Here is a 27276-nt window from a genome sequence, read left to right as displayed (position 1 = left end):
TGATAAAGACTACAAAATGGTTCAAGACGGTTCGGATGTTTAGAGCTTAAATGCATACGGTCTTTTGATAAATGCGGATAAAGGTTGAATTACAGACTGATAACTAGTGAAACTTCAACAGGGAGCCCCCCTAAAAAGGATTGGAACCATACAGGAGACACCAAGGCCATACTGTGCAATGCCACAGTAACTAATCAGAATGGCATTTTCTTTGGCTAAGCCATCTTGGGTTTCGTCCAGGGTCATGCATACGGCGTATCGGAACTTTAAGGTTGGTCCGTGTAGCACAACGGGTTTCGTCTTCATGGTTCATGGTTGTGGATGAAGAGTGATGACTAAAGAGTTTGGGTATGAGTGTGTGCTCTATAATTTATCTGTAGATGGGAAACTATGTTGATGTACCACAAAATCACAACTTACTAAAACTGTCGTATGACTAGATTGTTGTAATAATTTACAGTGTTCACGTGTCATTTACATAAACCTTTTTAATAACGACTAATGGACTGCCTACATTACTGGATGCAAGACTGACGAGAGGAACATGGAATGATATTCTTATCCCAACATGTCATAGTAATAAGTAACATATAGCTTGCTTCTGCAAAAGCATACTATACTCTTTCTCCAAAGGGAAAATACCCACTTATTATTGTATGATATAAAATTTTAGGAACCACCAAATAATTACCATATCACCATCTGAGATGTCTCCAAAATAAGTAAATAAATATGAGTCCTTGTACACTGATCTGATTATCTGACTGCCCAAAAGAGGGACGGTCCATCTTCAACCCTAGGGTGTGCGTAAGTCCAGGAACTTATAGGCAACATTTGATTCCTAGGCCATATTGAAATTTGGACCGAATAGACATCGAAGTATTTGCAATTTGACCTAGAGAGCTATTTGATATCAACTTTGAATTGATTCTCACAGGCAATGGGGGCTTCAAATTGGAAACTTTAAAACGCCACTCCTATGATTTTGCATAACCACTTGGAGTGATTTTTCAGGAGGGGGAAATAACAAACAATATCTCAAGTTAAAATATACAGCAGCAACAAAGAAACAAATAGAATAAAGAGAACAAGGGAGGAGAAGATCTAGAGAGAGAAAGGAAGAGGCTTAGAGAGGAGTCACATTGAGAGAAGGGCGATCACGTTACATACCCCTTTGTTTCATCATAAATATATAAATTTTTACTATGGTACAATTATGCCCTTAAGCGAGGAAAAAGATAAGTCCTAAGGGACTTAAATAGAAAAGAAAGTGCAATAAGCTTTAATGTTTACAACACTCCCCCTTAAGCTAATGCATGGATATCAAGCATGCCCAACTTGCTTAGGTTCACTTGTAGTCGGGATTTCCCAACAGACTTGGTAAAAATATACACTAGCTAAGCTAGTCTTTCATTTTAACATATGAAAGGCAAATTTCTCCAATAGCAACTCCTTCTCAAATGACATGTCGGTCTACCGCTATGAGCTTGGATCTATCATGTTGGACGGGATTGTGAGCTACACGAATGGCTCCCTTGTAATCACAATTTAAGGACATTTACCCCTTCACTGGAATACCAAGCTCTTGTAATAGAATTTTTTAACCAAAGCAATTCACACACACCATGAACCATGAATCAGTACTTTTCTTTTGCGCTTGAACAGGCTACAACAAATCATATTTCACTCCTCCAAAGTCATAAGGTTACCCCCAACTAGAGTCCGTTGCATTAGAACTAGCCCAACAACAACTGTGTACCCAATTCTTCGGACACCACCATTAGACCTCAAACTAAGCTGAGGAGATTGCTTTAGTCCATAGATGGCCTTTCTCAATCTACAAACTTTTTCCTCATTTCTAAGAGCCCTAAATCTAGGTGGAGGCACCATGTACATATTTCTTCTTATAGTTCCCTGTGAATGAATGCATCCTTGACATCTAGTTCATGCAAAGGCCACTCCAAGTTAGTTCCCAGAGACAAAAGACCACGAACGGAGCTCATCTTAGCCATGGGAGCAAATCTCTCCTGATAGTCTAATCCATAAGTCTTAACCCCTTGGCAACTAATCGTTCCTTGTTGTTTCTGTTGATTGTACCATGGGGCCTTGTGCTTTAATAACGTATATCCATTCGCAACCAACTTCAAATCTTCAAGAGGGTCAACCAATTCTCCTAATTAATTCCATTATCTCCTTGCACATAGCCTCCTTCCATGTGGGATGAGCTATAGCTTTTGTAACACTAGAAGGAATAGAAACAAAAGAGAAAGAAGACATAAAAGCACAATAGGAAGGAGACAAGAACTTAAAAAATTAAAGTGCTAATCAGGTGTACAATGCAACGTCATCTACCTTTTCATACAACAACAGGAAAACCAGAATCATCACTCTAAGATCTAGCGCGATCACATGGATTAAAGGTATGCAATGGCTAGGAGTCCTGACAACCCCCCCACCACCCCCAAAAAAAAAAAAAATCTAGAATCAGAAAAATAAGGATATGACGAGGAAACAGTAGACCTCTCCTCCAAACCACTCCCTTGAAGAGAAGCGAGGAAAAAAGGAATGCACTCAAAAGAGGTTACTTACGTCAAGACAAAACTTCTTTCTTGAACTGAACCATAATATTTGAAACCCTATGAGAGGACAGATAACATTTTGCACATTTGGAATCAAACTTTATATGATACAAACTAAGAAAATGAGAAAAGAAAACACAACCAAAGATTTTAGGGGAAACACTAAACAATGGACAATCAGGACAGAGAGGTTTATAGGGAGATCGTAGCCTAGAACACAAAATGGCATACAATATAAGATAAGATGTGGTGAGCACAGCATCAGACCAGAATTTCATGAGTACATTCATACTCAAGAGGAGCACAACCAACTTCTAAGAGGTGTCTATTCTTTCTTTTAGCCACATCATGTCAGTTTAGTGTTTTTCCCCCCCTTAGAGGTGTCTATTCTTTCTTTCAGCCACATCACTTTGGTTTAGTGTTTTTTTGTCCCCCCTTCTTCTTTTGGTCTTTTATTTATGTAAATTATTTCAAGTTTAGGATTGTGTTTGTGGCCCATATTCTTTGATTGAAAATGGACCAATAATGCGTCTTTCGTTTTTTGTTTGGATTTTGTTCTTGTATTTTCATTTTGCGTTTATGTGTGGATTTGTGCCCCATATTCCATAATGGGTTTTTGTTTGTGTTTAATGGCATTTTACTAAGATTGGGTAACCCAATCTTAGTAAAATCTCTAAAATTTAATCGAAATAGTTTATTCCGACTTGATTTTCTTGTTTTTTTTTGTTCATGTATATTTTCTTTTGAAGTTAATATTTGGATTTGTGCCCGATAATCCATAGTGGATTTTGTTTGTGTTTAGTGGCATTTTACAAAGATTGGGCAACCTAATCTTAGCAAAATCTCTAAAAGCGAAATGGTTTATTGCTATTAAAAAAAAGGTTTTTGTTTGTGTTTAAGGGCATTATACTAAGATTGGGAAACCCAGTTTTAGTAAAATCTCTGAAACATAATCAAAATAGTTTTTTTCTATTTGATTTGCTTTATTTGCTTTTCTTCTTTTTTTTCTTTTTTTGTTCATGTATTTTTTTCTTTTAAAGTTAATATTTGGATATGTGCCCGACAATCCATAATGGGTTTTTGTTTGTGTTTAGTGGCATTTTACAAACATTGGGTAACCCAATCTTAGGAAAACCTCTAAAACTTAATCGCAATGGTTTATTGCTATTTAATTTTCTTGTTTGAGTTCTTGTTCTCGTATTTTTGTGTTTAAAAGTTAATTTTTGGATTTGTGTCTCACATTCCATAGTGGGTGTTTATTTGTGCTTAGTGCATTTTTACCAAGATTGGGTAACTGAATTCTATAATTATCAAGTATAACGCAATTCTAGTTTTAATGAAGCTTCAATTTGTTTTCACTTTTCAGGTTTTGATTAGGTGAAGATACCTTCTTCTAGTTCTAACAAACAATCTGATCCAGGATGGCAATATGGCTTGTGCCCTAATCCCAATGATAAGAATTGTGTGGAGTGCAGATTTTGTAAAAAGAAATACAATGTTGGCATAAATAGATTGAAAAAACATTTAGCCAATATGAGAGGGGATGTGGCCCCATGTACCCAAGTCCCACCAGATGTTAGAAAGGAGATGTTGGATCATCTAGAAGGGGTCAAAAACAAGAAGGAAGCAGCAAAGAAAAACGTGAAGATACCCTTATAATCAAGCATTGGAGATTTATAACCCGCTTATAATCAAGCATCATGCGACACATGGATAGAAAGTGACTGATTTAGAGGCCAGTAGGAGATTACATATTGCATGAATTAGAAAATAACACACATGGATAGAGATTATAAAGATTTTGAAATTTAGACACTAAATGATAGCTAAAGATTACATATTGCATGTAATTAAAATATAAAAGATACAATGCCTTTGATACACAACTTTCATTGCACACTATTGTACTATTGCCCAGAGAGAGCAAGAGAGCCCTAGGAGGGTTTCTTTTTTTTTTTTTTAGGGTCAAGGGGCTACAGTTTCTTTCCTTTTTCCCCGCCTTCGGGCTGAGACAAGGAGCTTCTGTGTGACAGTGGAAGACGATGGACACACGCTAAGGGCAGGTCTCGGAGAAGGATAGCTTGGTTTGTGCATAGAAGATGGAGACACTCAAGGGGCAAGTCTAAGTGAAAGCTGGCTTCGTGCACACTCAGTGGTGGTTTCAATTGCCAGTCCATCGACATCTCTTAAGAGTACTTGGTGCCTCTCTTGAAGGACCCGGGAGAGTGACAGATCCTAAAGGTGGTAAGACATTGGGCATACATCTGTCATCATCAACCATAGTTACTCAAAGCGATTAGAAACCGAACCGATTTAGAAATCGAAAGAGCAAAATCGACGACGGCTGGAAGATTCCTATTTTCAAAATCGACGTCTATAAAAGAGGAATCATGGGGGACGAGATTCCTATTTTTAGGAATCAAAGAATAGACCAAAATAGAATTGAGATCCCAGCATGGATGGAATCGAGATTCCTAGCTCTTTGGAATCGACTATTCGACCAAAATAGAATTGAGATCCCTGCATTGATGGAATCGAGATTCCTAGCTCTTTGGAATTGAGTTTCCAACCTAGTTGGAATCGACCAATATAGAACCGAGATTCCAACATCTTTGGAATAGCGAGGTCATTGAGAGGGAAACAATACATGTCCCAATGCCATTCATTAACCAACATGTCACACATACACATTTACATTATTTGTATTACATTATTTTTAGCATCTTAGAGTTGCAATCTCTCTATTGGATCAATGCAATGCATACTTAAAGAAGAAAGAGAACATGGACCATCACTTTGGTTTCTATTGGTCATTTCATGCCAAAAAATATGGTTATACCTTGTAGATTGCGATTGACTGTCTTGCTCGAGTAGTTTGATGTCTTGAAAACTTCTAAACATCACTTCTCATAAGAGAATTAAAAAATTTAAAAAAGGGTGAAGTACAATTTCGTAAATGTACAAACCAATTCCAACAAGTGTATAATCGAGATTCACCAATTGTGAAATGGAGAATCAGTAAATATTGAAAACAAGATCCTAAAAGTGTTAGAATCGAGATTCCTAAAATAAAGAATCGATATTCTAGACTTCACAGAAACGAGTTACAGGAAGATTACTAGCGGGAATCACCGAATCAGGGTTTTGAATCGGAATCGCAACCTTCGGTGAGAGATTCAGGTAACTATGTCATCAACATCAAGGCGTGCATCCAATAGCTCCAAAGCCTCTACATCGTCCTCAAGTTGATTATCATTAGGGTGGAAACAAGATTCGATGTTTGATTAATTATTTGTTTCTTGCATATATGATATGCAGTACTTGTTCAAGAATCTGGATTAAAAAACAATCGAATCGAGTATCATCATATGTGGAAACCAATTTCAACAAGTGTAGCATCGAAATTCACCAATTGTGGAATCAAGAAGCATTTTTTGTTTTTTGATAGAATTGTGGAATCAAGAAGCATTCTTGTGGAATCAAGAAGCATTAAATATTGGAAACGAGAATCAAGATTCCAAAAATAAGGATTTGAGATTCTAGACTTCACGAAATTGGGTTCTATGAAGATTCCTTGTCAGAATCATTGAATTGGGGTTCTGAATTGAATCCCGACCTTCAGTGAGAGATTCGGGTAATTGTGCTCAATACCCAACTTCCATATAATGGCACAAAGCCAGTCTTGACACACGGGCTAGGTAAAGATATCCACTAGTTGATTTTCAATCCTCGCATATAAAGTGGATATGATTTTGACTACCACTTTTTCATTAGTCAAATGACTACCAACCCTGATGTGCTTTATCCTCAAATGGACGACAGATCAGTGGCAATAGAGATAGCAGCTCGGTTATCTAATTGCATAGGCACAAGCAATGATGTGCACGCCCATATGCCTAACAACATTAAATTGAAATAAAAGCTCCCATATTGTTTATGCCATGGCTTGATATTCTGCTTCATACTAGATTGTGCAACTAAACTTGCTTTTTGCTTTTCAAAGTAGCCAAATTTTGCCCCACGATGGTGCAATGGCCCATAGACAACTGACAATCAATTGCAATGGCCCGTCAGCATCTGTTTAGCAGCATAAAAAAATTAATAAAAAAATTACACTTCCATAGAAGTTTCTTACCATGACTACGTCTGAGGTATCTCCAAATATGTGCAACAGCCTCTCAATCTGAAGAATGTGAGCATGCATAAACTGGCCAACCATGTTGATTGCATAAATGATAAGATGTTTTCTAATTGGTCAGATAAATGAGGTGAACAACCAGCCTCTAGGACATGCCCATATCACTGAGAAGCTTTTCCAAAGTTACATCTAACTTGATGTTAGATTCAAGTGGCCAACTAAGAGGTTTAGCTGTTATTTTCCTAGTTTCTTGTAAGAGATCAAGGATACACTTACACTGTGAATAAATATTCATAGCTTGGATCTTGCAAGGGTACTTAAGAGGATCCAAACTCTTGATAACAAATTCTTGGTAAATATGTGTCTCGAGGGCAGATGTTGTCCACATTATCCCCTGTTCCAGTAATATTATTAGCATAAACGTAGATCGGTAGTACCTTGACATCTCCTCTTTACATATGGAATAATTAGAAATACTCTTATGGAATTAAATAAATACCATGGCCTTATTGAATCGATCAAATCACACTCGCAGTAATTGTTTGAGGCTATAAAGAGCCTTTTTAGCCAACAAACCTTTTGAGAGGCACCAGGAGAAAGAACCCCAAAAGTTCCATCATGGAAACTGGTACAAAAATCTCCAACTAATCAATTCCATGTTTCTGAGTGAAACCTTTCCGTATAAGTCTGGCCTTGTAACATTCAATGATTCCATCAAGCTTAAACTTTAGCTTGAAGACCGATTGGCCCCCTTTGTCTTCCTTCCAAAGGAGAGATCCACTATGTCAAAAGCATAGCCACCGGAAGCAACCATGCAGGGGTCCGCTAGCGCCTTGGAATCTCGATCCCACACTCCGAGTGACCGAATCTCGATCCCTGACACTTCCTTGCGTATTTGGATCTCGTACCCAGAGTTATGGGAACTCGATTCTTGTTATTAGGAAACGAGTTCCCTAGCAAGTGCAATCCAGATCCGCATGCCCAAGATCATGGCTCCAATATCATTCGAAACCACGATTCCATCATACCAGGAACTGAGTATTCTATACCATGGGAGAGAGCTACACCTACAAAGTTTATTTATTCATATATAATATTCATTTTTTCTCAAATTTGCTATGACACACATTTTGCAATGACACTTGTGTCCAATTTTAAAGAAAGGCAAACTAGAGTAGGGACAAGATTGGAAGGAGGTTCAAAAGTTGGCCGCGTTGCAATTTTATTTTGAAGTGAGGTCACGATCAATACACTTCATTAAGATAAAAAGGATGTGTTAGACAATCTGTTAATGGTGCATACCATTAACGCAAGAATGAACCAACAAGTCATAGCTGCCACCTAAAACATTTAACGCAACCTGTGAATAGCGATTGTAGAATGATTTGTAGACACCATCTAATTTTTAAGGGTTCGATCACTGTCACAAAACTCAAATTTCAAAATTTTATTTAAAAAAAAACATCTAGCAATTGCTATATGGTTCCCAAAATTTTAGCCTAAAACAATCAACTTAGTGTGGTGCTTTGAGTCTTTCGACTAAGGGAGTAATGCCCAATATGTCGTGCATGAGCACAATACATGTGCTCAATCGTCGATTACAAACGTATTCGAAATGGGAAATCTAGCCCATCCTTGAGTGTCAATAGTATAGACTTGAGAAGGGCAAATCTTGCCCCACATCGAGTGCCAGTTTAGAGAAGGGTATTGTATAATTAAGGTGTGGTGGTGCATTGTATACCACAATAATGTTGTTCAATGAATTTGGTGTGAAATCATGCTCCAACGCATTACAATAAGGTTTTTCATTGAATTCCGTATGAAATCATGCTCCAATGCACCCCAATACTGTTGTTTGTTGAATTCGATATGAAATCATGCTCCAATGATATCAAAAATCCAAAGGCAATCTCAATGCCATGATTTTTTATTACATTTATACCTTAGAAGAATTAAACATGTTATCTAATGGAACTCACTCCAAGTTTACAATATACGGAAATACTGAACTCCGGAAATCCCAATCTTAAGAACCGCACAACATGATCCTTTTTGGTAAGGAACCGCTCCCATCTAGATAGCAATGTGCTCCCTAAAAGTCATGGAACTTGCTGCCATCCCCATGCCATGTATGGAGCTCGCTCTGCCACCCATGGAACTTTTAGCTAGACTCGCTCCGCACCCCGTTCCCATTCTCAGAACTTCTCACGTTCCCGTTCCCAGTGACTATGGTCCAAAGTACCATTTTTCTCAAGACCTTGGATTTCTTACTCTATAGCTCTTCTCCAATTTGATGGCTTCCTCAAAAGTTGACAATATTGAGACAAAATCAACAAAAAGGATGAAAGACCAATGCAAGGAATAAAGAGTGGTTTAAGAGCGTTCATACACTGTTTGATTTTCATAGGACCATCAGAAGATCAGAGTGAGATGGAGAGAAGTTAGCTGCTAAGGAAAATTCGATCCCGGTGGACTCGTGAGGAGGGGTAATCACGGATCAATGACTACGTCATCTTTAGCCATGGGTTGCCTAGTTTTCTTGAATAGGTCAATATGGGCCACTTGTGATCCAATGTTTGCTACATTGAGGTGTGGAAGATGGCACTTTCTGTATATGTAAATCTAGACTACAATTTGCCCCGCAACTCTCAACCCGAAAATTGGGATTCTCTTAAAAACAACTAACAAGAAAGTTCACATGCTTCAACACAGTGGTCCTTCTTTGAGTCAGAACACTTGTACCCAAAGTTCACATGCTTCAACACAGTGGTTCTTCTTCTCTGAGAGTCGGAATACTTGTAACCTTTTCGAGTAAGGGAATAACCCAAGAAAAAACACTCATAAGAGTGCATCCAAATTGTCCCAGCTCTTTCCTATCAAAGTGTAGAGAATATGTACATCCAAAGACATGCATATGAGATAAATCCTAAAAAAAGGTAATGAAAACCAAGGAAAAAAGAGAATCCACAATCCGCACGTTGGAAATACAGATTTGAATAGAGTAATCAACTCCTCCTTGAATAACATGATAAGAAGCAAATGGCCTTGTTCGCTAGATAAATTGGACGATAAGTGGCCCTTGAACCAGAGAAATTAATGTAGGTGTTAGATGTAATGCAGATCAGCCTTATATTTGTAAGTGAATTGAAGTACTTATTTGAACTTAATCACAAGTAGTGTATGGAATATATATATATATATAGGGAAAATATCTCCATATCAGCCCAAAGTTTCAAAAAATATCTCCTAACCCCCTGGCCACTTTAAACATATTTTTTAACCTAAACAAATATGAAAAAAGACATGGTCTTTCTAAACCCAATCCTTTCCCTCTCTTCATTTATATACAGCGGCTGCCTGCTATCATTTTCCCCATTCCCCCCCTCTTTGTCCTTCAATGGAGTTAAACAATTACGTCTCTTGATTTATCTCTTCACACTAGATTTGCAGACCACTCATTTACATTTCGCAGCATTTTAAACAGAACATGAATCACTGATTCACCATTGAACCTGTGATTTTTGGGAATTCTAAGCAATCCAACCCAGGATGAGTTTGATTTCAAGATTTGGGTGTCAATTCTCAAATCGGTTGTGCAGGAATGCTGGTAAGTTCACTCCCATGACTTCGAAGTGGGTAGTAAGGTTTGATCAGATCATGCATTATAGCAGTGCTCCATTAAAGGAAGAGGAAGATGAAGAGGTGATAATAGACCAAAGATGGCTCCCAGCTGATTATGATCCAGAAAATTTTGACCGCAACGAGCATAGAGGCCGGTCCACTGATAGGGTTTTTAGGCTCGTTGATGAAATATCTGGTCTCACATTGCTTGAGGTTTCAGAGCCCTCTGAAATCATGATGAAAAAGCTTGGAATGAAACAGATTTTAGGCTCGTTGATGAAATATCTGGTCTCACATTGCTTGACGTTTCAGAGCTCTCTGAAGTCATGATGAAAAAGCTTGGAATGAAAGAGATGTCAGTTATTGGCATGATGAAGGCTCGAATGGGTCTTCTTGCCATGCCTACTAAGGGTTCAGGGAGTGCAGCCAAGGACGAGGAGAAGAAGCCAGAAAAAATTGTTTTTGAATTGAGGCTCAAGAGCTATGAAGCTGCCTCGAAGATCAAGGTCATCAAAGAAGTTAGGTCATTTACTAATTTGGGCCTTAAAGAAGCTAAGCATTTGTTAGAGAAAATCCCTTTTGTTATCAAAAGCGGGGTTTCCAAGGAAGAGGCCTAACAAATTATCGAGAAATTGAAGGCTGTTGGTGCAAAAGTTGTCATGGAATAAATTACATGGGTGTTGTTTCTCTGTTTTCTGTGAATTTTTTGTTCTCTGTCCTAGTCTCAGTTGGTGATGATGTCTATGCGAAGAGGAAAGAGAATGCAAGCTCTGATGGTGACGATCTAAGCATTAGGAAAGAGAATGAGGGGAGAGAGATAGGAAACGTGAAGAGAGAGCAGTAGGAGAGAGAATGAGAGGAAAGAGATGGGAAAGATGGAGAGAGAGGGTAAGGGTGCAAAGAGAGAGAAAGAGAGACGTTTGGGAATATGCTTTTAGTAAAGATATCTTTTTAGATTTGTTTGGCCTAAAAAAATAAGTTTAAATTAGCTCAGGGGGTTAGAAGAAATAAAATCTACAATTCTTTTGCTCCAAGATATCTTTTAAAACCTTGGGTTTATTGTGAAATGAAACTTAAAAATAAGGGGTATGGAGTATAGTTGTTGGAAACATCTGTGATTCCGAATCATTTATGGAATCGAAATCATGTGTATCAGAAGTTTCAGAATCTAAGAATCCTTTTCTGTACGATTCGGATTTGAGAAAAATGATTCTCACTATTTCAAAATTGCGATTCAAAAAATTAGGAATCGTGTTCCCTATTTGCAAGAATCAATGTCCTTTCATATTGGAATCGCGTTTCATACCTAAATGGAATCAGACGTGATGGTTGCTGGAATCGTGATTCCTAAAAATATGGAATCGTGATTCCTAAAATTCTAGAATCGTTGTCCCCATCAACTTGGAATCAATATTCTCACCATTCCGGAGTTGTCATTCTCCCCATATTGGAATTGAAATTCTCCCCTTACTAGAATTGCGAAACAATTCCCTTCGGTATATGAGATAAGTATTCAAAAAATATATAAATTTATCCATTATTACAAGATCGAATTTTGGTCTATATATACCCAGTCCAAGACTCCAAGTACTAATGTCAACCTTTATGATATCTTTGTGGACAATCCCATACAATGGACTCGGTCTACCGATAACCCTATTATGCCTACAAGGTCTGGAGCTAATCTATGGCATATAAGAAGTGAGAACAAGGGAAAGCTCCCTTTATCTACTTTCCTTGAAATATAAAATAAGTACATGACATAGTAATTCTTCTTTCTTAAATATAGTTTCGAGTCTTTTGACTTTTGAAAATTGAATTATTCAATTTTTAGTCAATTTCTCTGATATTTAATGATTAACTTAACCTAAAACACCACACATGGCACTTCGCTCATATTCTTATTATCTTCTTATTTTACTTAAAGAAAAGCTTTTTATCCTCTTATTCAATTTGAAGAAATGACAATGTCGATCATATATTAAACATTATTACATTAGTAGTTTAGGGCCCACACCATTTACCAAACATTATTAAATTTGAAATAACATATTTTTTTAGTATTATTTATTCTTTGTAAGAGTTCTTAAAAAAGAGTTCTTAAAAAGTAACATGGAATGAAGGATGGAAATTACTAAATAAGAAAATAAAAAATTTAGCATATTACTTATATTTAAAATTTTGATTTTATTGTTGCAACAACTTCAAATTCTCTCACGCTCTTATACATGTCGCGCTCACTCATGATTGAGCACACATCGAGGGGTTTCTACTCTCCCTATGCTCACATATTACTCATATTTAAATTTTGATTTATTGTCGTGTGCAGCAACTTCAAATTCTCTCATGATCTCATACATGTCGTGCTCACTCATGATTGAGCACACATCAAAGGGTTTCTGCTCTCCCTATGCTCACATTGCTTCCTGACAACATGGATTCCCAATTTCTTAATAATTTGCATCAACATTTAGCATAAGTAGAATCGCATTGTTGTGTAGCAAGGAATCACAATGTCTGCGATATAGAAACTTGATTCCAAACAATATGGGTTCGCAATTCCAAAAAATTTGGAATCAACTCTCACAAGCACAATTGCATTCTTGTGTAGCTAAGAATCATAAAGTCCTAGATATAGAATCTTGATTCCAGCAATCTAGGAATCGAGATTCCTAAACTAGGTAGGATTGCGTTCCGCAAAAAATGAAAACGTGAATCCTTTCTTTTAGAATCGACTTGCGCCCGGGGAAACGCCGAATCGAGATTCCGAAATGGAATCGCTACCCTCATAGACAATTCGGGTAACTACAGTATGGAGATATTTTCATACACACACACCAGTGTTTTAAAATGCGACCGCATCGCGCTTTTGACAGATGCAACCGCATATGCGCCACATCAGGCCGCATCCTGCATCGCACCGCATCTCGCCTCATCTGTTTCTGCGATCTGTTTTTTCGATTTTGCCCTTCAGGGAGTGGCAAAATGATCTTTTTGTAGTTCCAAAGTTTAGGGAAACTGTTTGGGGGGTTACTATACCCCCTAAACGAAGATTTCCAGCCACTTTTGTGGCTTTTTTTGCATCAAATCGAAGGAAAAAAAAAATTTGGCGAAAATTTTTTTTCATCCAAATCTTTGATTTGGCGGTTGTTTGATACGTGGATGTTCATTTGATGCTTTTGATTGTTGATTTGGGGATGTTAACGTGAATTTGTGATAAGAAATTGGGGATTTCAAAGGCCGTGAAGAAAGCGAGCACTACTTCACAAAGTCGGTAACTTTTTATGCCTTCTTGTACAATAATATTGTTATACTTATTTTTGGGGCAATGTCTTCTTCCAAATCTTTTAGTAACAAGGATCCAACTTGGAAATATGCTAAACTAAAAAATCCGAAAGGTAGAAATTGTGTGATATGCTTGCTCTGTGGAAATACTTATATGGGTGGTATTTTTCGACAAAAAGAGCATTTAGCCAAACTTTCTGGGAATGTAAGAGCATGCCCACAAGCTACAGATGATATAAGAAAGGAGATTAGAGATTATTTGGATAGATTGAAAAAAGATAAAGAGAAAGAAAAAAAAAAAGAAAGGAATTACTTCATGACATGCAATTATTTGATGATGTTGATGATGATGATGGTATGTCTGAAGTTGCCATGAGGCAAAGGGGTACTCATTCTCCAATCTCAAGAGAGAGGGTTATAAATATTGGTGGTAGTGCTGAGAGAAGAACACCTCTCTCTAAGGGGCAAATGGATTCTTTTTTCACCCCTAGCCCCGAAATTATGGTTCAGGAGAGAAAGTAAAAAATAAAACAAACCACAATTGAAAATAAATATAAGAAAGAACAAAGGAAGTCAGTATGTAAGTGGATTGCAAAGTGGATTTACATGGTCGACATTCCTTTTAATACTATAACTCTGGATAGTTTTGCATGTATGGTCCAGGCGATTGGGCAATATGGCCCAGGACTTATTCCTCCTTCACTACATGAGGTTAGGAAGCCCTTGTTGAAGGATGTTGTATTTGATGTGAATAAAATTTTGATTTCTCAGAGAGAAGGGTGGGAGAAATATGGGGTCACTATTATGTGTGATGGTTGGTCCGATGGGAAATCAAAGGCATTCATTAATTTTTTGGTTAACTGCCCAACAGGTACTTTTTTTGTTAAGTCTATTGATGCATCAGACAAGTCACATGATGGTATATACTTATCTGGCTTGATGGATGAGATTGTCGATTTTATTGGGGAGCAAAATGTGGTACAAATTATCACTGACAACGGTGCCAACTATGCTGCAGCTGGGTATTTCTTGACTTTGAAAAGGAAGTATATGTTTTGGACTCCTTGTGCAGCTCAGTGTGTTAATCTTATGCTTAAGGAAATGGGTACAACATCTTTATTTAATGAGGTGATTTCAAGAGCTATGTTTGTTGTTGGATTTATTTACAATCACACCATAGTCCTAAGCATGATGAGGTCTTTTACAAAGAAGAGAGAATTAGTGAGACCGGGTATCACTAGATTTGCCAGGTCATTTCTCACTCTTCGAAGCCTGGCCAAGCAAAAAAGTGCCTTGAGGACCATGTTTGCTTCAAAGCAATGGAGTCAAAACTAATGGTCAAAGCAAAAGGATGGGAGAAAGGCTGAAAAAATTATTCTGAATACATCTTTTTTTAGTCAAATAATTATTGCATTGGAGGTGGCTCGCCCTTTAATGAGAGTGTTTCGACTGGTTGATGGTAATGCGAAGCCCGCCATGGGCTACATACATGAGGCAATGACTTGGGCAAGAACTGAAATAAAAGATGTTTTAAAGGATGATGAAAATCTGCGCAAGGCTATACTTGAAATTATTGATAGGAGATGGGATACCCAACTTCACAGGCACCTCCATTCAGTCGGTTATTTTTTAAACCCATCTCTTCACTACAAGCACCGATCCATTGAGTCAGATCGTGTAATAAATGGTGGGTTCTTAGATGTGCTGGAGGGGTTGGTGCCAGACAAAGATATCCAGGATGAGATCCAGAGCCATGAATTGATTAAGTTAAAGTTAGCCTTGGAAACTTTGGGAGAGATATTGCCACTCAAAATACTGACACTACAGAACCAGGTAAACGTCAAAAGCCCAAAAATAATCTTACTTGTCTCTTACTTTATGTATAGTTTCATTGTTTATTTTATACCCTTAATTTTTAACTATATTCTAAATTATAAAATATTATACAGCTGCATGGTGGGCATTATATGGAAGCGAGACACCAAATCTACAACGTCTCGCTATTCGAATGTTGAATTTCACATGTAGCTCATCTGGTTGTGAGCGCAATTGGAGTGCATTTGAGCATGTAAGTCCTTTACTCCTTAGTCCTTAATCTTTATTTCTTGAATTTCAATTTTCTAATCTAAAATCTAAAATCTAATTTATCTAATTTCAAATTTCTACCACAGCTCCTATAACAAAAAGAAATAAGTTGGAGCAGAAAAAGTTGAATGATTTGGTTTATGTGCGGTATAACGAGCTGCTTAGGGAGAGGTATGAAAATCGCACGAAGCTCAACCCTATTCAATTATATGAAGCTGATGGTGATTCCATAAGTGAGTGGACCGTGGATCCAAGACAAGAGTATGTACTTGAGGGTGAGGATCTTACATGGCTTGATGTCGAGCTAGCAACAAGGGTTAATGAAGAAGATCGACCTAACACTAGAGCACAAAGGAGTAGAGGAGCTGTTGGGTCTAGTCGCACTCACACATTAGCTTCAAAGGTCAAGGAGGAAACTGACTCAAAGGAGACCGATGAAGAAGAATACATGGAGGCCGTCAAGGATGATATTGATGATGCGTATGACGATTCTCAAGATGACTTGTCTGATTGATATTTGAAAAAATGAAGTTCAAATTTCAAAATTGACTCTCAATATGGATGATTGTATTAAGTTATTATTTATTAACTATTAACTCTTCTTGAGGTTGACTTTTGATTTGTATTTTGTAATATCATTATTTTGTGCTTGTGGTTGTACTTATGGTTGTTGATGGTTGTGCTGAATTATAGTTGTGCTTACGGTACAAATTTGTGCTGATGGTTGTTGATTGTTGAATGCTTTATGAAGCTGGTTTCAAGTTTCTAGTTTCTATCAGGGGATAGTGGATAACTCGATACAGAATCTCAGACAGCTAATAGTTTTGAAGTTAATCATTAAACTAAAATACCTATTGTCACATATATCACCTTCATATTTTTTTTCTATGCATTAACTTATTTTTTTAGATTTTTTAGAATTTTTTTACATTTATTGACTGCATCATCGCGCAGCACCCGCATCTGGGCCGCATCGCCGCATCGGCCCCCCACAGCATCAAGGTCGCATCCCGCATTTTAAAACACTGACACACACACACACACACACACACACACACACAAACACACAGAGAGAATGCTGAAATAAGACATTGTTGAAGACCAAAAGTCCGATGATAGAACTTTAGAAAAGTGTATACAATAGTAAAAAAGAAGAGAAACAATTATCAATGCCAAACATGAAAAAGGCATAGAAAGAGTTCCCTACCCATGTTCATAGCTTAGACAACAAATAATTCAATAATTAGATAGTTCAAAGAAACAGTAGATATTCATTTAAAAGCAGTAACAAAAAAGCACAAATAATCAATAGCAAACTATGGAGAAAAACAAACTGTTTACCATAGCAGTAGCATAGATACCAAATAACCCAACATCTTGATAGTTTGTATTAAAGGCCATTATACTCTCAGCCAAGTCATGTGTCCCAACTCTGCGAGCAAGTTCAGATCTGCCCATTTCAAGAAATACATGCTAATGTCATTAGTGGCTTGGCATCATTGCTCAAACTGCATGCATACAACTGCTGGTAACAAGCATATCAGGCCACTAACCAATAAAAAATAGCCACCCATTTAGAATATATATAATAAAAAGAAATTACCCAGAGCAATTGCCAACACCAACGCTTTTGTTCCATGAACCCAATAAACTTTGTATTACCATTAAAGGAATAGAATAGGGATCAGTCCATGAAGCCCCTTTGAAAGCCACAGCAAAATGTGCAATAGACATGTCATCATTCACCACACGTGTCTAGAAACACAAAGGAATCAACATAGTTTAGAAGACTTCTCTACAAAATTCTCCACGAAGGCATGGAACAAACACATGGAGAAAAATTACCTCTGCAGCAGTGAAGACAGATGGGTCTTTTCTAACCAACTGAGCCACAGTGGTGGGATCTGGATTCAAGCGATTGAATAGTCTCTTTACTTGATTCACAATATCTTCATGTCTAATTGCACCAGCAGCAGATATGACCTGGTTAGTCACATTTTATTGAGGCAGCGTTAGATGTACATTTAGTCACTCAAAGCAGCAATACAAGGTTTATTCTGTAGGATTAATCTGTAGGATTAACACAAGATAGTTATGAGAGGAACACAAACTGATCTACTGTTTTTTCATTAATTACAAAAAGGAAAATGGCTCACAATTCTGAAATTGATTGTCCCAAGTCTAGAAGGGAAACATAAGAAGCATTCATGTTCTACACACCATTCTAGAACCACTATAGTGAGTGGTTATGTACTCCAACAGGTCAACTTTTGATATGGTTCGGATGTTCTCGGGGAAGCCCAAAATGGTGTTTCCTAATGGACTTTGTTGGAATGCCGCTGAATGCAAATGATCAAAAATGAGTTCTTCAGTTTGACTATGCACCTGCCACACAAAACAAAAATTGTTTATTCTGAGGGATTATCCACTTAGACCAACAGCTAAACAGTATTCAGAGAGAACTAAAGAAAGGGAGGGGATTTTAAGCAAACAAAATGTGCATGTGCCGTAAATCCATGTGTGTGAGTATGAGTCAAAACAAGTGTAAAGAAATACAATTCCAAAGGTTGAGTTAAAATCTAATGGGGCATCAGTCATGAATCTTTGTAAAACCAAGAACAATCAATGAGAGAATAATGCATGAATAAAATGATTGAAATCCAAAAATAATGAACCCCTTCACAAAACCAGATTCAGGGATTTCTTACAAAAGTCATTTTTCAGGTAAACATAACTAAAAGCATGCATCATTCTGCAGATAACTTGATGTTTTCTTTCAGGCAAAAGCCTTTCCCATTACAACATGATCAGAGTAAAAGAATGGAAAAAGAAAGAATACTAGAAACATGATAACATTCTCTATGTTCTCAATTAAGCACAACAGCGCAACAAAAGAGGATGCTAACTCGCACCATAAAAAGGAATAGGGCAAAGAAAGAAACCAGTGGAAACATAAAAAACTTCTCAATGTCCTCAAGAAAGCACAAAAGAGCAGCAAAAGAGCTCTGAACTATCCAACACAACCAAACAGTACAAATTCAAAACTAAAAAATATTTTAAAAAAAAAGACACACACACACAATGCCACTGATAAAGAGGAAAAGGAAATAGACCATTTACTGCTCAATGACCCATTCACCCACGCAAAAGAATAAAAAAGGAAGTAGCAAAAAAAAGAGTATATTAAAACGACAGAACAATTCCAAGAAAATGAGAAAATTATACACCCCAGAAATTTGACTGACCAGATGTTACGATCCTAGGTGGTTTAAAGGCCTAACTTTCTGCGTCTCCATCACTCATGGTTTTGGGGTGCATTGGTTAAGTACCTAACATTTGGTATCATAGAAACCACTGTGACCCAGGTTCACATCCTAGGAAAGGGCTACCTGAAAAAATAAATTCAGAGTGAGAGCAACCATAGGGTGAGAGTCGCCAAGGACGTCGCCTGCGGGGCGTGGTGGTATGTTACGATCCATGTCTCAATCACCCAAGGGTTTTGGACTGTAGTGGTTGGGTACCTAACACAAGATCAAACGGCCTACTAAGAAATGTGGAAGCAAGCCCCTTTACTCCTCCACTCCACTCTCCCAAAGACTTTAAAAACTAAGAAAATGGAGAAAGTTCAGAAAACAAACGGAGGAAGTTCAGAAAAAAAAATGGAGAAAGTTCAGAAAAAAAATAGACAAAAAGAGAGGCATAACGACACCTTTTCCACTCTCCCAAAGACTTTAAAACTAAGAAATAGGAATGAGAGATAGTGGAAAAATACCTCCTCCATTTCCCTAAGTATAACAGCACGCTCCCGCAGTATGGCATTCTCCGAGAACCTCGAATTCTGCAAGATGTCTGCGAGCACATCGATCGCTGCATTCACATCAGCCTCAAGCACATTGGCGTAGAACGTGGTCTGCTCTCTCGAAGTGTAGGCATTGAGGCGCGCCCCCATATTCTCAATCTCCTCCTCAAGCCCCCTGGCAGTGCGCCTCCTTGTCCCCTTGAACAACATGTGCTCCAGGAAGTGTGCAGTGCCGTTCGTGCCTGGGGCCTCATAGCGGCTGCCGGCATCAATCCACACTCCAACAGTGGCAGTGCGTGACGAGAGCGACGACTGAGTGATGACGCGGAGGCCGCTGTTGCGAATCGTCGAGATGCGGGTTTGAGGGAAACGGAGGAAGGGCAAGTGGTCGCTGCTTTCCGGGGGTGTGTCCTTGCAGTGGCGCAGGAAGCGGGAGGGAGAAGGAGTTGGAGTTGAAGTTGGGGTTGGGGTTGGGGTTGGGGCTGGGGCTGGGGCTGGGGCTGGCGAGGAGGTAGAGAGCGAGGGGAGTGTGTGGAAAGGGTGGCGGTGGAGAATGGAGCGGCGTAGTATGGTGGCCATGGCCTGTCTCCCCTCTGCTGCGGCTGTTTAAAGGGCGAGGGGCGGGAGGGGAGCGGGAGGGCGGCGGGAGGGGCCGTTGAAGTATTGAAACTCACTGGCGCGGTGCATATAACTTGAACAATCTACGGAAAAACGCAAAAGTCCGTACAATCAGACTTTCTCCAACTTCTCATCAATAATTCTTTTTTTTTATTTTTTTTATTTTGACAACTTTTACATCAAATTTAACTTTGAAAAAAGTTCGTATAAGGTCTTTAAAATGTATAATTACATATGCACCTCAAAAATTCATCAAAAATTGTTGTTTTAATGTTGCTAAAACCCTCTAGATCATCTCAACATCGAGATGTATGAATACGAAAAAAAAAAAGTTTTTGAGTCTATAGAATAGTGCATCTTGCCACACATGATCTGCACCATCTATTTTCAAGATTTTTGTATGATTATAGATCTACCTGATTTTAATCATTTTTGAAGTTTAAAACTTTATAAGTAGATATGAAAATAGATTTTAAGATAATTTTAAAAAAAAATTACACCAAAATTACATGTTGTGACAAAATTTAGAGGTGCGCTTTAATTGGATTGTTTGAGGTTGCAACCTTATAAAAACCACACCGTTTAACTTTTCCTGCAAAAAATACTCTTCCAAGTCAAAAATAAATATATCAAAAATAAATATATCAATAAAAGAAAAAAAAGGGTAAAATGATGACCAAAATACCTTCTTTTAATCTTCACCTATATCCACAACGTGGTCTCGGTCCGGTAGCAAGAAAGGCGGTCCGACACTAGCTGTACATAGTCTGACACATCCAACTTTAGATCCTACCGTTGTCTTTCTGTTTAGGTTGTCGGTCAGGCAAAAAGGAAGGTGGTCCGGCAATTGTTTGATGGGTCTAGCAGTTGTTTTACTCTAAGTGTGGCACAAGATGCCGGTGCTTTTCTACCTCTGTCCGACAACCTACATGAATGGGTCGAGGGACCATAGTTTGCATGTCAACTTAAACAATTTAAGCAAGGGCGCGTCCCACTTCCATCACTCAGCTCTCCAACAACTATGGTGGTTGATAATGAAGTAGTCGAACGTATAAAATTTTTAGGGCAATTTTCACCCAAACAAAGAGAAAAGCTGGCCAACCGTGAAATAAGCAAAAACTATAGACATTCTCACATACCCTAAATAATGTTGAAAGATTGTGCTCTAGTTTCGAAAATCCTTAAAATGGCTTAAAAATATAGGGAAATTATATCGAGGAAAATGGTTATCCAGGTATTAAGCTTGTTTGGGTAGCACAACTCGTGGATAGCTTAATCTCGCAGACCAATCAATCCATGCTTTGGGCCAAAGAAGTGCAGATAACCATATTCCATCCAAAGAAGTTATGCTGCAAAGACGAGGTGAGGAAAGCGCAAATAACCATATTCCATTTCTGATCTTTTTAGCCTTTCTGATTGGGTCCAAAGATGGTGGAGCTTATCCTACAGTCACGATGTTAAAGCTATTGGCCCAAACAAAATGGTTTTTAAGCTGCTTTCCAAGGACGAGGTGAGGAAAGCTTTGTCCAACAGATTTTGTAGTATTCGCGGCAGTCCTCTTTCTTTAGATCAGTGGAAGCCTTCTGATCACTCTTCTTTTATTCTTGTGGATTCTATTTGGTTGAAGTCGTGGGGCCTCCTCCTTTCTGGTTGGAATTTGACCATTATTAAAAAAGTGGTAGGTCAGTTTGGGGTTTATTTGGATTTGGACTGGGACCCTTTTTTGAGCCCGATATGCAGTGCTGTGCGAGTTAAGGTTGGCAAATGCTCTGGCCTCCTTTTCCCAAGATCCATTATCTTGTGCTTGAGTGGAAGCTTCTTTGAAATCTCTATTAATGTGAAAGCTTCATTGAAATCTCTATTACACCTTTTTGTGCAGGAGATGACCAAGGAAGGAGAACTGCATGGCTCATATTTCCAAATGGATTCTATGAGGAGAACGACCGGAAAGTCTTCTTCTGGGAACCAGAATCACCCTCAAGGGGGGAAGATCATGAGGTGTAATTTTATGAATTCGAATTTCAAAAATAAGGTAACGCCTAATATCATAAAACGTTGGATTGCTATAGGTAGATTCCTAGATGGATTCTTCGAGAGGATTTGCGGATGGTTTAAAATTGGATGCATCGAGTACATCGTCGATTTCCAAGGGCGTGTCCAACAGTTCAACAAGACCAGTCTCTGCAAGATCACACTTTCTTGTGTACTTCGATAGGTACATCTACGGCTGATAAGACGCAAAAGTTAGATAAGCTGGCTGGGGCGGTGGATTCTAGTCCCAAGATTGACTTACCTGTTATCGATATCCATGTCAAATCTTTCTTGTTCGTTGTGGCAGAGCTTCCACTTGGGAATTCCCTTTTTGGACTTCCATTCTCCTCTCCTCCTTTTGGAAAGAGCTGGAGCTTAAAGGGGAAGTTCTTTCCATTGTTTTGATTCTATTCCTTTTACTGCGACTGAGAGCCCAAAAGGTTCATTCTTATCAGTGTTTTTCTCAACTTTTCTTATGTGTCTTGTTGGCTATTCTTTGGAAGGTGAGTATGTATCCACTTCCATCTCATCGGGCAGTGGCAAAAGTTTCCAAGATGACTCCTAGGCAGGGCTTCAACCCTCTGATTATCGATCCCCGTGCTGTAGTAACGATTGATGATGAGGAAGCTACTCTCGAACATATGCCCCTTTCCATTGATAACTATGATGCAGTAGTTTATATTCCGTCACTGAACTTGGTGGTCTTCAAGAACCCTGTGGTGAGTCCCCCCGTTGAGCCTAGTCAGTCGAAAACTTCTATGGCGGAAGGCCGTAGGGGTTATGCTACCGGGAGCCCTATGCAGTTCAGCAATTCCTCTGGTCACTCTAGAAAACCAGAGGTGGAAAGGACCACAGAGTCAATGGTGGGGTCTGAGGTGGAGGATGGGTCTGCGGTGGAGGATGCTCATGTTATTGGCAAGTTAGTGGAAGACATTGGTATGGATGGCATACCATTGCGGATGATCTTTGAGGACATCAAGGAGCATCAAAAGACTCGCTTAGCAGTAGAGAGGGACATTGTGAGTGGGAAGCTTCCCAACAATTTTTGGGAGTTAGACGTTGGTTCTGATGTTGCTGCCAAGACCCCGGCTAAAGAATATGTTGCTGATAAAAAGAAAAAGGGTGTCATGAAAGGAGTTTGTTCTTCTGCGAGACTTCAAGCCCATGTTATTGCCAGTGGTGGCGCGTCTTCGGCAATTGTGATTTCTGAGCCGCAAGAGGCGCACGATTCCTCTTCGTCATCCTATGATGAAGATGATGAACTGAAGGAGGCGATGGCTCTGGAGGAGGTGTACTTGGCCTTTGGTCCCGTAGGAACTGGTTCTTCCTCTAACTCCCTTTCTGGTTTTCAATGGGTCTCTTATCACGGAATATTAGGGTCTTGGCCATCCCAGTAGGAAGAGGGATGTGCGGTTGCTTGTTACAAAATATAGGCATGTTGTTTTGCTCTTGCAAGAAACGAAGCTCCCGAGTTCTAATGTTTATGGGGCCCGGGAGGTTTGGGGTACTGCGGCTGTTGCTTTTTATGGGATAGATGCTTCTGGGGCATCGGGTGGCCTATGGGTCCTCTGGGATCCTTTGGTTTTGGTGAATATTGAAATTGTTATCAAGGATTTCTTCTTACTAGTGGGTTTCCATAGTCCTAATGTGGATTTCTCTTGCGGTCTTTTGAATGTGTATGGGCCCACTGTGCCTGCTCTCAAAGAAAGCTTTCTTAATGAGCTCTCTTCTGTTATTCAATCATGTTCTTTTCATGTGGTTGTTGGTGGGGGATTTTAACCTTATTCGGTGACCGGATGAATGTCTGGCATGTACTCCTATTAATACATAAATGCTTATGTTTAATAGATTTATTGAAACTAATTCCTTGATGGATCTCTCTATTATTGGATCTAAATTCACTTGGTCCAATAATAGTATCATGAATTTATCTATGTCAAAACTAGATAGATTTTTTACATCGGTGGAATAGTTGGAGGAGTTCCTCTTGCGTCGGTGAAAGCTTTACCTAGAATCTCCTCGGACTACTGCCCCATTTTGCTTAATATGGGTTTGTTAAAGGGAGGGCCGAAACCTTTTCGTCTAAATGTGGCTTTGCTGGAAGAGAAAGATGTGGTCGAGCTGATTAAGGGGTTAACACTATTGTAGAGGGCACATTGGACTTCCAATTGAACAGAAAGCTTTTTTAATATCAAACATAAATTGATTGCTTGAAAGAAAGAGAACAAATTTGATATCAAAGCTAAAATTGATGGTGCTCTTACTGATATAGAAATGCTAGACCTCAACATCCAATCGGATGGTGTGCTTTTGGAACAAGATGTGTTGGATCGATGCTTGAAAGTTAAGGAACTAGAGGAACTTCATAGATCGGAGGAAGTTTACTGGAGACAAAGGTCTAGATCTAAATGGTTAAAGGAAGGTGACCTTAATACTAAATATTTTCATGCTTTTTCCAGATTAAAAAGACGACAAAATGATCTTTCTGGTTTGACAATTCCTAGAGTAGACTCTGAAGATGAGAAAGCACTTGAAAAGGTAGTCATTAACCATTTTATGAAGGCTTTCACTAAAGAAGTGAATTTCTCACCCTCTTTTAGCAGAGTTCCCTTTAAATTGCTGTCAGTCGAGATGAAAACTACTTTGGAGAGGGAGGTTTCTTTGGAGGAACTGCATAAGGTCGTGTTCTCTATGGCTGAAGATAAAGCTCGGGGTCCTTATGGTTTTCCCTTAGTATTCTTTCATAAGTTTTGGGATTTGGTGAGGGGTGATTTGTTGGATTTTGTTCGAAGGTTCTTGATTAGAGGAGATATTTTCAAAGGGGTGAATTCTACTTTTCTGGCATTTATCCCCAAGAGATCTTTGATCTTGGATTTGTCTGACATAGGACCAATCAGTCTACTTACTAGCCTCTATAAAATTATTGCAAAGGTCTTGGCTGAGAGATTGAAAATTGATTTACCTTTTCTTATCTCTAGTACTCAGTCTGCTTTTGTCAGGGATTGGCAGATCACCAATAGTGTTCTTACAGCTTAAGAATGTATTCGTTCTAGAGTTTTGAGCAAAAAGGCAGGTGTTGTGTTTAAGTTAGACATGGAAACACTTATGATCGTGTTGAATGGGGTATTTTGTTGGAAATCATAAAGGCTATGGGTTTTGGTGATCGATAGAGAAGTTGGATTTTTTTATGCTTATCCTCTGCTCACTTTTCGATATTGTTTAAAGGTAGTCCTGTTGGATTCTTTAAAGCCTCTCGTGGTCTTCATCAAGGAGATCCTCTCTCTCCCTTTCTATTTACTATTTGTGCAGAGTGCTTTAGTTTGATGTTGAGCAGAGTGGAAAGATTGGGTCACTTTTCGGGGTTTAATATCACAAATTTTGGTATTGTAATCTCTCATTTGCAATATGATGGTGGTACCCTGATTTTTTTGTGATGCTAATCCTCTTTATGTGAAGAATATTGCTAGGTTCTTCGAGGTTTTCGAGGTCACTATTAGCTTTAAAGTGAATTTCAACAAATCTTCCATAGTTGGCATTAACTGTACTGAGGCACTGACTGCTTCTTTGGCTAGTGTGATGGAATGTAAAGTAGGGTCTTTTTCTCTCACTTATCTGGGGTTACCTAGTTCTAATTCAAGGCTGTCCATTGTTGTTTGAGATAAGGTATTAGAGAGAGTCCAATTCAAACTATACCTTTGGAAGCATAAGCATCTATCATTGGGGGGAAGAGTGACCTTACTTAGGTCATATTTGGCTAATCTTCCGGTCTATCAATTTTCTTTGATAAATATGTCTGCCTTAGTTGCAAAAAAAATAGAAAAAATGATGAGAAATTTTCTTTGGGGCTCACATGTCAATTCCAGAAAGTTTCATCTCCTTAGATGGGATAGAGTGTGTACCCCAAAGAAAGAGGGTGGTTTGGGGATTAGATGTATCAGACCGGTGAGGTAGTTGATATAAGGGGTGACAACATATCCTGGGATATTTTTTTGGGATATGATCGATTGAATAATGTCTTACTTTCCCAATGGTGTGCATTGATGCAACTTTTGGATAATATCTATATTTCACCAAATGCAGATGATAAAATGGTATGGGAGATTGAAAGTTATGGTGTTTTCCCAGTCAAGTCATGCTACAATCTTCTTTTTCACGATAGGTGGAGATGGTCTTGTCCCAAGATTGCTTAGGTATGTAGATGGCGGATAACTCACAAGGTTCAGGTCTTTATTTGGCCGGCTACAATGAACAAGATTATGACAATTGACAATTTACAATTTGATTAAAAGGGGCAAGATTTTATCTAATGTATGCCCACTGTGTAAGGCTGATGGTGAGTCTGCTGTGCATCTTCTTATTCATTGTCCTTTCATGGTGCGCATTTGGTATTGGCTGTTTGGAGTGCTAAATATAAATTTGGCTCTTCCTCAACATGTAGAGGGAATTGTTACTCAATTATCTTTACCTCATCTACCAAAGGTTGGTAAGATTGTTTGGAAGCTAGCTAAAGGAGTCATATTGGGGGAAGTTTGGAAAGAAAGAAATATGAGGACCTTGGAAGGGGTTTCCTTATCCCTGGACATGCTGATTCTCTCTATTAAAGTTACAATTTGGTCCTGGCTATCGGTGCTAAGGGAGGGCTGGGGTATTTCGAAGGTTGATGTGATGGCTAATTTACATAGCCTATTTCTTGTGGGTATTCTAAGTAATAGACCAAAATGCTTTTGGTTAGCGCCCCCTGTTGGTATATTGAAACTTAATTTTGATAGCAGTTCTTTGGGCAATCTTGGGTTAGCAGGTTTTGGTGGAGTCTTGCGTGACTGCTCTAGTAACATCATTTTTCCCTATGCGGGTCTTTTAGGTTGTAGAATTGCAAATTTTGCTGAGCTTAGCGCTTTGTTCTATGGATTAAAGATCATCATTGATAAAAAATGTGGCAGCAATTATTTGATAGAAGGTGACTCGCTGAATGTGATAAAGTGGTGCAAGATGGAGCAGCGTATTCCTTGGGAACTTCGGCCTTTATGGTTATGGATTATGGATATGTCTTCCTCCTTGACAGTTTCCTTCTCTCATGTTTATCGAGAAGCTAATAATGTGACAGACGATTTGGCGAAGGG

The 27276-nt window shown here is 38.6% G+C and overlaps 1 protein-coding gene across 1 annotated transcript in view; it reads right to left on the bottom strand.

Moving 5' to 3' along the window:
• LOC18448229 (putative mitochondrial-processing peptidase subunit beta, mitochondrial) overlaps positions 1-20234 on the bottom strand; it is a 29520-nt gene extending 9286 nt beyond the window's left edge. Inside the window, exons 1-5 of the mRNA XM_006858302.4 lie at positions 19481-20234; positions 17929-18093; positions 17554-17691; positions 17312-17463; positions 17050-17158 (exon numbers count right to left, since the gene is read on the bottom strand). Coding sequence (XP_006858364.2) covers positions 17050-17158; positions 17312-17463; positions 17554-17691; positions 17929-18093; positions 19481-20086 — 1170 coding nt within the window. The 5' untranslated portion in view covers positions 20087-20234. The remainder of the gene's footprint in view (positions 1-17049; positions 17159-17311; positions 17464-17553; positions 17692-17928; positions 18094-19480) is intronic.
• Positions 20235-27276: the final 7042 nt, after the last annotated feature.

The sequence above is a fragment of the Amborella trichopoda genome, chromosome 5 (genome assembly GCF_054954075.1).
Source record: "Amborella trichopoda isolate Santa Cruz 75 chromosome 5, AtrichopodaSantaCruz75HAP2 v2.0, whole genome shotgun sequence".
In the NCBI taxonomy this organism is placed as follows: Eukaryota; Viridiplantae; Streptophyta; class Magnoliopsida; order Amborellales; family Amborellaceae; genus Amborella; species Amborella trichopoda.
Note: the sequence above shows the minus strand (reverse complement) of the source record. Positions and strands in the feature narration are given on the sequence as shown.